Below are 15,603 nucleotides of genomic sequence, written 5' to 3'. Positions count from 1 at the left end.
GTGCCATTAAAATAACTTTTCATTCTCCCTGTATGTGCATTTGGGGTGAGGAGGGGACAAATACACCCACTGCTGGAGAAGGCAAACCCACAAAAATGGAAATGGCCATACGCAAACCTACGTCTATATATACACAACTCTAGCGGGAACTCTACAATATTTCTGTGGAAATAAACGAGGCAGTACAGCAGCTGGCTAAATACCATGTACTCAGACAAAAAAAAGGGGTGCAGAATGACTACCTGATGTGTATGATATGACTAATGTACAAAACCACTTTGAAAATACCATTTCAGGTGAAAGACAAAGAAGTTAGTGTGATCTATTGGAATAATTACAGTGTCTAACTTGTTAGAATGTCTTGGCTGTTTGGCATCTTGACTGTGGGAGTTGTGAGCAGCTGCTGTGAACTTATGTGTATCTGAAGCACCCTGCTGCTCGGGGCTAACGTGTGTGATGGAGCAGTTGGATTCAGATTTTCAGGCAGTGGCCAGGTGCATGTATGCTGTGTGGCTGCACTTTATGTTAGGTTTTGTCTGAGTTGTGTGCTATCACCATGATGCTTTCTATAAGAATACTGAGCATCCTTTACAGGGCATGTTGAGGTTTAGAAGCTCCTTAATCTGGTTCTATACATGGCCAACATCCAAACTGTAGGTACTTGTGTACTATAAAAGGTATGTAATAGAGGATAAGAACTATTCAGTATGTTTTTACTTCCATGGGTAGCACAACCAATGCTGAATGAGGCAGGTCACTGAATGTGTGAATAGCACACTATTTAGGCTGAGGTGGTGTTTTCAATGCGATGCTAGTCCGTCCTTTCTTTCACAGATTATAAGAAACTGACTTTACCCAGTTTTGACAATCCGTTGAGATCAGTGCAGGTGTGAAATAAGAGCATCTGAGTCAACGTGTATAGATTGCCATGTAGTATGTCTTCTGCCAATGCTTTTGTGCTCAAGCCGGCAGAATGCATTGGCCTCACTTGGTCACTAAAAGGGAAATACAGTCAGTCTAAAAAGGCATCTTTTTAACTTTTCCACACTGATTCTATCTCCTCAAAATATGTGACCACAATCTCCATCCTTAGGTGGATTAACTGGTTCTCAGAAGTCTCTGCAGATTCAAAAATGTGAGTCATATATCCACAGTTCTGGTAACATTAACATCACAAAGCCAACATTAGCAGTCAAAAATACTAAGCCAGTTGTTGACACTCCGTGGAAATGAAGTCCTTCTGGACCCTGTGAAATTGGACTGGCATTTTGGAAAAGATGTGATCATACGTTTCTAAGGATATGTTTGTAAGGCTACATCTACGCTACAAACTCTATGGTGGCACAGCTGCAGCACTGCAGGTATGCCGCTGTAGTGTAAATACTTGTTACAGTGATGGAAGTGTTTTTTCTTTGCTGTCATAAATCCACCCCCTTGAGAGGCCATGGCGAGGTTGACAGAAGAATTTTTCTGGTGACCTAGAGCTGTCTATACCAGGGCTTAGGTTGGTTTAACTAAATCTCTAAAAGATGTGAATTTTTCACACCCCTGAGCCATGTAGCTAGGTCAACACAAGTTTTAGGTGTAGACAAGGCCTAAACTATAAGCAATCACTGTTCTTCAAATCAGCTTCCAGTGATATTCAAAGACTTACCTGGCAGCATAAAATACAGATGAGAGAAGCCCTTTTTTAAACATTAAACTAATTTTGTGAGTATAAAACAAAAAGCAAGCTAAATTATATGTTACGGGGAGGAGGGGGATGGAGGAATAGACAAAGAAAACATGAAAGTGAAGACGGGAACAGTGACATCACTAACCACTCTTTCTTGCTGATGTGTGAGTGCAACAGAATGCCAGTTCTTAAATGTTCTATGAAATGAGGCCATGGCAAAAGTGAAATTTACTATGGCCAAATCTGACGTTTTAACTCCTATGAAGAAAAGGAGTACTTGTGGCACCTTAGAGACTAACCAATTTATTTGAGCATAAGCTTTCGTGAGCTACAGCTCACTTCATCGGAGCTGTAGCTCACGAAAGCTTATGCTCAAATAAATTGGTTAGTCTCTAAGGTGCCACAAGTACTCCTTTTCTTTTTGCGAATACAGACTAACACGGCTGTTACTCTGAAACTTAACTCCTATGCTTGCACTAGTCTGAACTCTGGCAACTCAGGCCCTGGTCCTGCAGTTGGATCTGCCTGGTGAAATCCTGAAGAATGCCATTGAAATCGATGGGGCTCTGCTGGGATCCATCTATACAGATCAGATTTCAGGAGCAGAGTCATAAAGATATACGTGTACAAATTCTTTAAGTAAATTGCAGTTTATTTATTCCAATCATTATGATGTGGAATTTCAAGATCTCTCTCAAAATTAACTTTTGACTATAAAGAACAACTGAATTACATTACCAAATGATTATAAAATGAATAGAAAACTGTGGAAGGGGAAGTTATTCTGTGTGTGTGTGTGCGTATGTGTGTGTACGTGCACAACATATATACAAAGGAATTATTGTCACACAAATGCATGTGTAACCTGAAGACAGAATATTAATGGAAAAGTATAATTCACTAATAGAACTAGGAAAGACCTTGAATGCTAATATAAGTGAGGCTTTCTAGCATTCAGAGACTATTTCGGATATTGAGAATTCAGAGCAGGTTAACAGTAACAAAACAAATTACTGCAGAGGAAAAAAAAAGCCATTTTCCTCTCTTAATCCTTTGAATGGCTTGGTGCATTCACTTCAGTGTTTGAAAAACAAAGGAAGGGACCTTGTATCTTATTTGTGTAAACTGGGATGTTATAATTTTGACAATATATGTTATGCCTTTAAAATGACATTCCATGGAGCACAGTATTCAAAGGCTAAAGGGCAACACAGGTATCAAAAGTAGGACCGCCTCAGAAATGTTGCATCTTTATTGAACATTAAGCTTTTAAGCATTCCCTGAGTGTACAAGTTAAGCAAAGCAGCACCAGCTTGTGACGTGGTAGTATGTCTCTACGTTCCATTGAAATAAATGGTGTTGTAACAAAATCATGCCTTGCCTGACTCTACTGTATTGTACGTCCCAGATTCCATATGGTAAGTGTCCAGAGATGTCATTTATTTAGCCCTTGGGCTTCTTTTCATCTAAGTATCGCTCCATACATCAGTCATGAGCTTTCTAGGCCACTTAGTGAGGATGCTGAGCTGTTCGCAGTTGTTCGGTTTGTAACTCTATTTGGGTGTGCTGGCTTTTTTTATTTGTTCTCACATGGTATTGGTTTTCAGTGCATAAACAGTAAAATATTTAAATACAGATGATACTTGTCAAACAAATCAGTTAGGGGCCAGTAGCTGAGAAGAGTGCTGGGGTGGCGCACAGAGAGAATCAAACATCCCCTTCTACTCTGCCAAATGCAGCTCCAAACCCTTGAGGCTGCAATAGGCCCCGCTTGCCTGCAGGGACAGCCCTTCCACAGGGGAGATTGGGGAGATTCACCAGGTAGCTGTACCCCCCCCCACACCCTTGCACATAGCTCTCACTGCCCTCTTCCACATAGGCACAGAAACAATTTCAGTGGGAGCTGAGTTCTGTGCATCTTCCCTGGCACAGGGGGAACTGTACTGGTTAGTGTGCCAGGGCTCCCTCTCTAGCCACAAAGGTAGAGGCAGAATTTGCCTTTTTTGGCAGATAGAGTAAATAGAAATTAGAAATATATTGTATTACAGTATATACCAAAAGGAAAGAAAAAACAGATAATACCCATATAAAGGTCAAGATAAGCACCCCATATTTTATTTAAAACATTTACGTTACCTATCATTTCAAAGGAAAAATCATTCCATCATTGTGCATGGGGATCGTTATTATTTATTTTTAAAGATTGGCTTGTCATTGAAATTTGATCTGAACAGGATCACACTGGGTTAGTTTGAGGTACTCAGAGTTTGGATCTAGGCTCAAATTTTAGTTGCATAGTCCATGGAACCTCACACCCAAATATATGACAGGGTGATGTTTAGGTGTGAGGCCTGCCCAGGACTACCTGCCAGTGCTTTATAGCACAGATGGCAGGATAGGGCCAGGTGAATGAGGAAGTGCAGACAGTGTCCTCATTCTCTGGAACTGGGCAGACTTATTCTTGTCCAGACTCTTTACCGTGGCTGGTATGGGTTTGCAGAGTGTTACCTTGGAAATATGTTGTCACAGATCAGAGTTTACCAAAGGAGAACCCAGGAGATTTGGATTTAGCTTATTGGATACCAACCCATCCATTTCAGATGGGTTCAGATATCTTAATTTGTCTAATTGTTTATTCAGCCTCAGAAATTAGTTGCATTTTGTCTATCCCAATTTAAAATGTTTGTCCTGCTATTCAAAAGCTTCCCTGGCCTGGGTTCAAGATATATAAGTGATCCCCTCTTCCCCCATGACTTCCTGCAGTAACTTTTCCATGCCAACCAGGCGTATTGAGGACAAGGGCTGGGATTTTTACAGGACCTGGGACCTAATCAATGGAGCTTTCTTCTTCAAGAGATCAGAACAAGCATACATCTTGCCCCATTCAGAATGAAATGCAACACTCATCTCTTTGACTTAGCTTTCTCGCAGTCACCTCTTCACACAGATACTTCACTCATTCTCTCACATTCACAACTTCTATGTACTTTTCAAGTTGCCTCTTACTGTGAGGTGGGGTAAGAGTGTTAACTTCCATTTTAACACCTCCGGGGTATGGAAATACCATAGGAATGAGGACTATGTAAACAACCCAATCTATTTTTAACATAGCCATCACCTTAGAGCCTGGGTGCTCAGGATTACATTGCACTCCAGCACTGCCCCTTTCCTGTCCCAGAATGCCACCTACACTGAGGGCAAATGCCATGCTGACCTTAATACGTCGGCATTAAATCCCTTTTGTGTCTGCGCAGGCAGTGCAGCTTGGACTTAGGCAGGGGTGAGGCCCCAGTGTCAAACGCGGATGAAAATACTAGCAGCAACACATACTGTGATGCAAATGTACATACAGCATGAAAAAGCAGTGGCTGAATTCTAGTTGGGATTTTACAGTGGAGCTTGGACAAATGTGAACACCTAAGACTATGAGGTTGGTATAGTTCTAGTCATAAGTGATCTCATTTGCCAAGTGGAAAAGTAACAGGAATAAATGAAGCCGCACCTCTTTAAATCCCAAGAGACATTGAGGTGACAATTAAAAACAAAACAAAACAGAAGAACAGAAGCCCTCCATTATTCTACAATATGAGTATTGACATTTTTATGGCCTATTTTATAAGCAACACCTCACACAAGTTTAAAGATTGTGGATTTGCAGACAGATGTGTCAACCTTAATTGTTCAGTCATTTTTCACACATCCAGTGATGAATATTTTGCATGAGTGCCAATTCATCTAAGATAGCTAAGAAACCAAAAAGTGGCCAAAATCAGAGAAGTGCAGAACTAGTCTGAAACATTTTAAATAGTTTGAAACTCACACTGTTTGATGATTTGTGGGTGTGGGAATAGTCTGTAAGTAACTAGAGAATGTGAGAATAGAAGGAGCCATGATTCGTCTGTTCTCACAGCACATATATAACAGCAAATGCTCATATTTTTGAAGTGAAATGTTAGGAAGTAAATTACATTATTTTCTAAGCAGTCTGAGAGTGTAAACCTGAAGTATTTTAGAAAGGGTGGAGAATGCAAATCTGTTGATATACTGTTATACAATTGACAACGTCTTAAGACATTCTACGGAATTAGTTATCTGTTAGAGGAAGGAGTTTCAGGCAAATGTAGTTATTTTAAACAGGGATAGCTCAGTGGTTTGAGCATTGGCCTGCTAAACCCAGGGCTGTGAGTTCAATCCTTGAGAGGGCCATTTAGGAATCTGGGGAAATTGGGGATTGGCCTTGCTTTGAGCAGGGGGTTGGACTAGATGACCTCCTGAGGTCCCTTCCAACCTGAGATTCTATTCTATCCTATAGAATAGGTATAGTGAGCAAGGCATGATTGCCTTCTAATAATTTTGAATAGTGACCAACACATCCTAAAAGCTTTTGTTACAGTAAGTATGGAACATCATGTGCAACCTTCATTTTCCCACAGTCACAGCTTCAGACAATTAAGAACAAAGTATTAAATGATTAATCTCTGTCTCTGGCAAGAAAACAAGTATTTGACAGATAATCGGATAGACTAAGCCAAATTTTTGAAAGTGGCCAGTGATTTTTGGGTGCCCAATTTGAGACACCTTGAAAGGGTTAGCTTTTCAGAGGGTGAATGCTCAGAACTTTCTGAAAGGTCTTTTAAGGTGTCTCAAATTGGGCATTCCAAATCAGCAGTAGCAAGAGGTTCTCTGGAGAGTATGTAGTGAAGAGCAGTTCTAGGCTCAGTTCTTCTTTACTCACCGTCTGGAAACAATTGCAGTGAGACCTGGTGCCAAGGAGTTGTCTTGGTACAACCTATTTACAGTGGAGTAAAACCTCAGCATGAGCAGGGTGAAGATTCACTATAAAGCAAGTGAAAGTCTATTTAATTACTGAATTGGAGACTTTTGTTTCTACCACCCGATCAAGAGAACTTCCTTGGATGGTACGTTCCCTTTAATCAGGTTTGATTGAATATTCAGACTTATTTAGTTTATTCTACTAGCAAAGACCCACTTTGGCTAAAAATACTCCAGAGAAGCTGGAGCTATGCACATTACAAGATTGATCTGTCTGAAAAATCTTCCAAATACCCAGATGTGCAGATTAGGCAGACACACATTAAGCAGGCCCATGACTTTAAAAGAATTAATGGTTTAATCTCAATATTAATGTGGCACCTTTGCTTTGTTTTGTAATAAATTATGTACCTAAAACAAGTGTATTGGCTGAAATGTAAATTGGAAATATAGCTGAAACACACTCATTTTTCTTAATTTTAATACAGCATTCCTTTGGTGGGATCAGTAAATCAGAACTACCTAATCCCCAAAACAGCTTGAAAACACCATATTTATTCAGATTTAGAAACTAAACATTCCAGTTGAAAAGGTCAGTGGCACAGACAGCATGTGCTATAAGATTGGTAACTTCTCAAATCTTCTCAGTTGTGAGACAGCTGGATAAACAAAGCATGGATCAGCTAGGTCTGGCTGTGAGCCTGCAGAGCGCCTTCATCTGTAGCTTTCTGTCATTAGTAGTTCACAGAACTAAGACAACATTTGGAGAGAGAAAGGTGGTGCTGTGGATGGGTACACTGGCCTTTCACGTCTCCAGACTAGAGTTGAAAAGCTTTGAATCATGAGTCAAATGAAGCTGGTGGTCATATCCTAGTCCTTAGCGGACATTTGCTCATATCACAGAACTTCATAATCTGTCATAATTTGGCATGATTGACAATATTATTCCCAGGAATATGATATAAGCAATGCCATTGCAGATCAGGAATGAGATGTATTAACAATTCTTGTCAGGAAACTTACATAGTGCTTGCCTAGCACTAGCCAGCGATGTTATGACTTCACTGAGCACAAAATACTTTTACAAATAGAGTAACATCTTTAAAAAAAAAAATAGAGCAATTAACTCATTGATGCTTGGGTCCAAACTTTATGGTCTCTGTCCCAGCAATGAACTTATTGAACTGGCGGGGCAAAACAGTGGCATTTTACAAATCAATGAGAATTCAGTCTTCGAAGCCCATCAAGCTTACCTGGTCAATACTAGAAAATGTGGCTTATTTTAAATGTGTACGTCACATTATTCATTCGTTGTCCATTCGGGTCTCCAGTTAGGTGCCTGTGACATGTGGTTCAGTATAACTCAACTAAAACACAACTCTGGGTTAAGCAAACAAATCTGAAGTTCTTTTCTCCTGAGCTGACAACCCTGCCATGAAACAGCTCTTCCTGGATCTCCACTGCACAACCTGGTGCATTTATTTTCTGCTAAACCAAGTATCTTAGGCACAATATTGTCTCCATAGCACCAGAGCTCAGTGTCTCCAACACTGTTCTCCAACTGCCTCCTCTCTATTCTCTCTGCTCTTATCCAGTGCAATTCAGGAAATTCTTCTAATGTTAATCACCATACTCCTCTTTTTTTAATTACTTTGTACTGTGGATTTATTTTTATCTTGCAGACTGGAACAAGCGTATTGAGTATAAGCCTGGCTCTGGCAGCATACCTTTGTTTCCCAGCATTCATCTGGAAACCTGTGATGGACCTGTTTCCTCAATCCAGACCACTATTGAATTGCAAACCAATTACATTGGCAAGGGTTGTGACCGAGAGACATACTCTGAGAAATCACTGCAAAAATTATGTGGTATGTGCTTGGTTTTCAGTTTACTTATTAATTCCTTTTGTCCAGATAAAGCACTTTGCCCATAAACACAGAGACCAAGTAGCTACTGTATATGTGGTTTTACAGATGCACAATGCCCATTATAGCTAACTGGCCGGTACCCATAGGAATTAACAAGATGGCATGATGTGACATCAGAGGTAGTTCCTGCTTCTCTTTTCCACTCTCTTTTCATTACGTATTCCTATCTTATTTTCAGTTCTCCTCTCCTTCCTCTCTTCCCCTCTTTATCTTCTTTTCTTCTTCTCATCCTTCTCCCTTCCCTTCATTCATGATGTGGATGATTTATTATTTCTATTTTGGCGGCACCTAGGGCTCCGATCCGTGTTTATCAGACCAGGAGCTGTACAAACAAATAACAGATTATTATGAAGACCTTAGCACTTCACCCACATGAAACTGTAACTCCTATTCCAATGACACTTTCTAATTTCATTGCACCAAACAAATCCACCTAAGAAATGTCATGCAGTCCTTTGCCAGAGTTTAAAAAAAAAATTGGAAAGTTTGGGAGACTATGGACAAGAGGAAAGGAGTACTTGTGGCACCTTAGAGACTAACCAATTTATTTGAGCATAAGCTTTTGTGAGCTACAGCTCACTTCATCAGATGCAATGTGGAAAATACAGAAGATGTGGAATATAGAAGATGTGGAAAATACAGAAGATGTTTTTATACACACAGACCATGAAAAAATGGGTGTTTATCATTACAAAAGGTTTTCTCTCCCCCCACCCCACTCTCCTCCTGAGGGGGAGAGAAAACCTGGATTTGTGCTGGAAATGGCCCACCTTGATTATCATACACATTGTAAGGAGACTGATCACTTTAGATAAGATATTACCAACAGGAGAGTGGGTTTAGGGGGTGGGGTGGGGAGAAAACCTGGATTTGTGCTGGAAATGGCCTACCTTGATTATCATACACATTGTAAGGAGAGTGATCACTTTAAATAAGCTATTACCAGCAGGAGAGTGGGGTGGAGGGAGAGAAAACCTTTTGTAGTGATAAACACCCATTTTTTCATGGTCTGTGTGTATAAAAACATCTCCTGTATTTTCCACAGTATGCATCCGATGAAGTGAGCTGTAGCTCACGAAAGCTTATGCTCAAATAAATTGGTTAGTCTCTAAGGTGCCACAAGTACTCCTTTTCTTTTTGCGAATACAGACTAACACGACTGTTACTCTGAAATATGGACAAAAGGTATTTCAGAGATGGATAGTTTCTACAAAAGATATTCTGACTCAGTGAAGAGTTTCCAAATGTGTTTTGCCCCTTTATTCAGTAACTCAATATAGGCTTGAACTAGATGCTCCAAATTTGTTTTGCTGTGCAGGTATCACCAACAGGAAAAGTGTCCTGCTATTCTTGGAAGGCAAGAGGACTATTTAGTTAGTTATTAGTTAGTTAAGAAAAAAAGTACTTTGATACACCTATGACCTGAAATTTTTATTTCTGTGTGGACTCTGGTATAGTTCCTGAGCATTGGAGTGGCCAGCACTCCAGCTAAAGGCTTGTGTAAGATTTTCACTTCAGGATGTCAACAGACTGTCAAGCCACACTGTAGAGCCATGTACACTTTACCTTCTGATGTCTGCAACCCCAGGGTGTGTCATTCCTAAGACTTGTATCTGAACTGCCATCAGTGTGCGGTTAGGCAGTCTACAGCTCCAGAGTGCATCTTTCCTAAGACCCATGTCTAAGCTTCCACGACATGTGTTCTAGGATACCTACAATCAATACAACTTTTCCATTTGAATTCATAACTTTTCTGTTGTACTCTATTAATTGGCTTAAATTTGCTTTGATAACACCACTGCAATGCTGCACAGATGTACAGATCAATAAACTAACCCTTTAGAAAATAATTTTGGGCCTGAAAATGTCTCAGGCAACTTTACCAAACATTTTTTTAAAAATCTAAAACATTTCCCAGGCCAAAAACTTTAATTTGGGATTAAGATTATAAATATCTATCAGTTACTTGGAGCGTAAACAAGAAGTAAAAGAATGTTATTGTCCTCATAAAATCTACAGATATTAGCCTGGAAATTGCACAGCTAAGGTAACACAAACAACCATAATTTTACTCCTGTATCATAATCCAACTAACAGAGATACCACAAAAGCATGAGAAAATCTGTCTACAAGCAGCACTCATCTTCATCATATTAGTGATATTAAAACTGAGACATTGATCTATCTGGGCAACCTGTTCATAGATCAGTGGTTTTCAACCTGTGGTCCACGGACCCCCAAGGGTCTGCAGATTATGTCTCAGGGGTCCGTGAAAGGTTGTCATTAACATAGAACAGTAGTTTTCAACCTGTGGTCTGTGGACACCATGTCTGAGATTTCCAAAGGAGTCCACCATTCAAAATTTGTTAGTGTTTTTGCAAAAGAAAAAGTTTGAAAACCATATTGATAGACGATTGTGTACCACTTTAGCTTTTAAATAAAACTAAACGTGTCTTCACATTGCAGCAAAATACTCTTGCCTTTTTCAAGACCCATTGCAGGCATCAGAAAAACATAGGTTTATATGTCTCTTCAACAAAAGTTGACTTCATTTGGGTAATCATTCAGGACAATTTCACCAAAATACATATGGTTTCAGATGAAGAAGGGTTACTCTGTAAGATTTAGAAAAGATATGTAGCAACCATATCTGGGGATATGAATCTTTTAAGGGCAGGACCCAAACTAAGTAAGTTATATGCCAGGAATGTGGGATGACAGGGATCATACATACATGTAGTATCATGATACATGTATACAAAAGCAGAGATTCTCAGCTCAACACTCTGAGGAAACTACTTCAGCAAGCAAGACTTTAGACTTAAACTAGGTTTTGATAAGAACTTTACTCAAGGTGGAAGGTTGGTAGATTTAAGGGGCAGAGTTAAGGTTAGATGTGAGTTTCTAGGCTTTCTCGTTCAGGAGACACTTGAAAAAAAAATTCCAATCTTTCTAATGTTTGCTTTTTGAGTAAACTATGTTTTTTAAGGGCTACTTTTTCCCTTTGAGTAACTGATAAGTATTTACAGTCTTAATTCTGGGTTAACATTTTTCCTAGGAAGAATATCTGCAGGTTAAAACTGATAGAGAGAGGCACGATCATAAATACTTCGGCAGGTCTTATGGTGTTAGTGTATCCAGTAGAGGAAAGTGTTTTGGAAGACGGACAGACACAATGACTAACAATACTGTATTATTGCTTAGGTGAGAGCTATTCTCAGCACATCTATAGAGGAATAGAATCTTTAAATCCAGAAGAGAAAATAGATGGAATGCAAAATATCATTGTAAAATGGGAAAAATTCAAATGAACTCAAGGATATGCTCCTGTGTCTGGATTTCCTGTGTTCATAGAGAAGAGTAGATGTGAAAGACAGACAGACAGATACTGATGACAGGAGTTTGCTTGAAAGGGTTATAAAAGAAAATGAGTTTTGCATCAGAATTGCATTTGGAGTGGTTTAAATGCCTGTATTTAGTATTTACTGCCTGTCCCTACTTCAGAGACGGCTCATAGGAAAGCAGGTTAATTATGTTTAGAAAACTGTTTTCTCCCAGAAATGATCTGATCGTGTGTAATAGTTTGAGGAACAAATTCTTTGAAAGGAACAACCTGCATATCTTGATGTCAGTGAAGTACCATGCATTTGCAGGGAGAGTGCAATGTTGAGTGATTACAGAGAAATGATCACTTGTGCCACATAGAGCACAAGACTCTCTCAAGCCTTTGTAATTAAGGCCCCAATTGATAAATCATGTGTTCACTGCTTAGCTTATCTGGTGGACATCCAGTGAATTCAACTGCTGAAGAAGGACAAGACATTAAAATGCAGTCATTTATCTTTCTGTTCATTTATACCTGCCATTCAATGTGCCAGTGATTCACTCCCACTTTGACAATCAAGGTATGCAATGTAATTTCCAGAAAAGATCGGTGTAACAGGGGCTTTAAAAAAAAAAAAAGCGAATCATCAGCTCAGATGATGAAATTATGCTTCTTGACTAATTTTAAAATATAGGGAATTTGGAAAAAAAAAATCTATAGTCTTCTGCAAAAGTACAGTACTCCTTCCCACCCCACCCGCTACTAAAATAACGTTTAGACTAAACAAATCAGTTAAGGCTGGATAACAGGGGATGAATGATCATGCTGCTGTTTCCCTTCTCCCAATATATTTGTATAAAAATAAAATCATAGGGAACTGCTAACATCCCCATTTGACAGATCGGGAGCTGAAGCACAGAGATATTAAGGGATTTGCCTAAGACCACCCAAGAAGTCTGTGGCAGAGCAGGGAGTTGTACCCAGGCCTCTCAAGTCCCAGTTAGTGCCCTAACCACTAGGGCATCCTTTATATGCTAAAGGTCAGCGTTGGCACAAGAACAAATTGATATAAACTGGTTGTGAACAAAGTCAGGCTGGAAACTAGAAGAAGGTTTCTAACCATCAAAGGGGTGAGGTACTGAAACAACCCCCCTATAGGAGTTGTGAGGGGAAACAACTTAATTAGTTTTAAGAAAGAGCTGGAGAAATCTGTGAGTACAACAAAGTTGCTTGTGATGGAAAGAGGCAAGGCCCAGCAGTCCTGCGGTTCACTTCTGGTTTATATCGTAAGTTCCTAAAAGCCTATGCTTCAGGGTTTCAGCTGGTCACTTGCAGGGGTCAGGAAGGGACTCCCCACTGCCACACACATACCCCAAATGTATTCTGGTTTTGTTTGTTTTAATCTCCTTCCTCTGAAGAATAAGGGATGGCCACGGCTGAAGATAGGACATTGAACAAGGCACTGAGCGTTCTCTGTCTCAAAGGCCTGGCTGGTTGGTTTTTGCACATGTACTCAGGGTCTAACTGATCACCATATGTGGAGTCAGAAAGGAGTTTGTCCCCAGGTCAGATTGGCATTTTTCACCATCCTCTGCCACGTGTGAGTGTGAGTGACTTGCCAGGATTAGCTGGGTGTTTCTCACTTAATCATTTCGGCACCAGGCACTGGTGCACGTTGGTCCCTCCTGTTCTCTGCCTGTGGCACATAATAGTCTAATCTCCTGTGGGCCGTAACACTATGGTTTAATTTTGGTTATTGGGCTTAGTGTGTGGGTGCTGTGGGTGGCCTGTGATATGCAAGAGGTCAGACTTGATGATCTGCTGGTCCTTTCTGATCTTAAACTCTGTGGCTCTTGTGCAGCACCCACTAAAGTCAACGAGATCTATGGACACCAGAGGAGGGAATTAGGCCTTTAAGACAGCGTTAATAAAGGGAGGAATGACATCTCTTGACATTTGCATAGCATGAAACCATTTACATCTATTTTAATCAATAAACTGAAATACCCCTCCCTCACCCCCCAGAAAAACAGCAAAAAGTATTTAAAAGGTTCATATTAAATATTGCCAAACCCTAGGCAGCAGTGCATTGTGGGCTCTCTGTGAGGTAAATCTGCTACAAAAGATACCCTGAGCAGAATATTGAGGTGTTTCAATGAGCAGCTGTCTGCTGCTGTTGCCTTGTGAAACAAAGTGCTTTGTGATTTTCAGAAGGTGCTAGCTGTTGCAATAGATGATAACATACTTTATGCTGTTTTGGGGAAGACACACCCCTTTTTTTATTCCACCTCACACACTGTAGTTATGGTGAGCATCATGTTACTGTAGGAGAGAGCAGTTGCTAATGCTCTCAAAAACAATGTGACAGGATTGCATCTGTGTCCCTTCAACCCATATATTCTTGCCTGCATGTTGACTTTGCCCTCCTTATTTGATTCGCTATTCCTGACATGGTTGCATAAGCACAGACAGGATTTACTCCCAAATGGTTAAAGTTTTATAACTTTAGTTTGTTTTCTCTAACATAGAAACAAAAATTAAATTTGAAAAAGGGAGTGCTTCAAATGGTAATTACATATGAATTTGCATATAAGTCATATCACCAGTAATTTTTTTGTATTTTCTAGGGTTAAATTAAAATCAGGTGATTCCAGGCTACTGACAAAGTCATTGTTGAGAATGAAATATCTCATACTGAAGAAGGGAACATCTCAGGAATGTGGGTCCAACAGTTACTTAGCAGGGACCCTGTATAAACTGTGCCAAAACTCAGTAAAGCTCCATGAGATGCCACGTATTGAACATCCAAATCCAACATTGTTTTTGGAGTAAATCTCCGCACAATTATGTAAAAAGAAAAGGAGTACTTGTGGCACCTTAGAGACTAACAAATTTATTTGAGCTTGTTAGTCTCTAAGGTGCCACAAGTACTCATTTTCTTTTTGAGGATACAGACTAACACGGCTGCTACTCTGGAACACAATTATGTAGGAATTGAGTAGGAACCTCCCAGTTTGGGGCCTGATTCTCCAAGGTACTTAAGCAGGAGTCTGACTTTAAGCATTGGAGAAGCCAAACAGTGCTATCAGACACTTAAAGTCAGGCTCCTGCTTAAGTACCTTGCTGAACTGGAGTCTTAGCAAGCTATTTAGGAAGCTTATTTGTTCATTTGGGAACTTTCTCACAGTTTCACTCTAACTGAAAAATTAGATCTTAGCATGATTACCCTACTAAATGTTTATTGCTGCCTCTGACCATGGTGCAGGATTAATAAAGAGACAGAAATGTTTCTCCATGATCCCATAAATTATTTAGTACAAATCTGTTTTAGTTTAAAAACATATTTTTTCTTTAATACACAGTTCTTTGCAAATTACTTCTGTGGCCTTTTTTAAGTTTAAAAAGAAACAAAGGCTGATTCCTTTAGAAAAAGATAGTGTTACTTGTGCTGTGTGCAAGTAAAGTATTTTTAAGTGGCTTGAGCAATAAAAAAACAAATTTACAAAGTTTATTATAGATTGTGCCATCTGGATAAATTGAGTTTGTTGTTTTCCAATAGATAACATCTGTGTATTAGGCAGTGCAACCTGGTGTGTTATTCACAATTACTGCTTATAAAACAAACACAGTTTGTCCTTGTGCACAGCTTCCAAATATATATTTTTAGGTTTGATGATGCTGCCACTTGGAAATGACTTTTAAATGAGATTTGTTTTAAAAAAGAAAACTTGTTAGAAATAACGTAAGGGTGGGGAAAATATCCAAGAACTTCAGAGTTATTAAATGTGACAAATTCCACCACAAAGGTGCATGTTGATTATTACAGTATGGTAATTACATTAAAAAAAATTGGCTAGGATACAGTCCCCACATACAGCTAAACACCGAATGCAACACTAGAG

General features: G+C 39.6%; 1 protein-coding gene across 1 annotated transcript in view; it reads left to right on the top strand.

The window, feature by feature from the left end:
• Positions 1-15,603, top strand: part of CLSTN2 (calsyntenin 2) — a 377,146-nt gene that overhangs the window by 256,926 nt on the left and 104,617 nt on the right. The window contains exon 6 of the mRNA XM_077826928.1: positions 8,131-8,316. Within this exon, the coding sequence (XP_077683054.1) occupies positions 8,131-8,316 (186 nt within the window). The remainder of the gene's footprint in view (positions 1-8,130; positions 8,317-15,603) is intronic.

The sequence above is a fragment of the Eretmochelys imbricata genome, chromosome 9 (assembly GCF_965152235.1).
Source record: "Eretmochelys imbricata isolate rEreImb1 chromosome 9, rEreImb1.hap1, whole genome shotgun sequence".
NCBI classification, from domain to species: domain Eukaryota; kingdom Metazoa; phylum Chordata; order Testudines; family Cheloniidae; genus Eretmochelys; species Eretmochelys imbricata.
The sequence above is the reverse complement of the archived record's forward strand: the minus strand, read 5'-3'. Positions and strand labels throughout refer to the sequence as shown.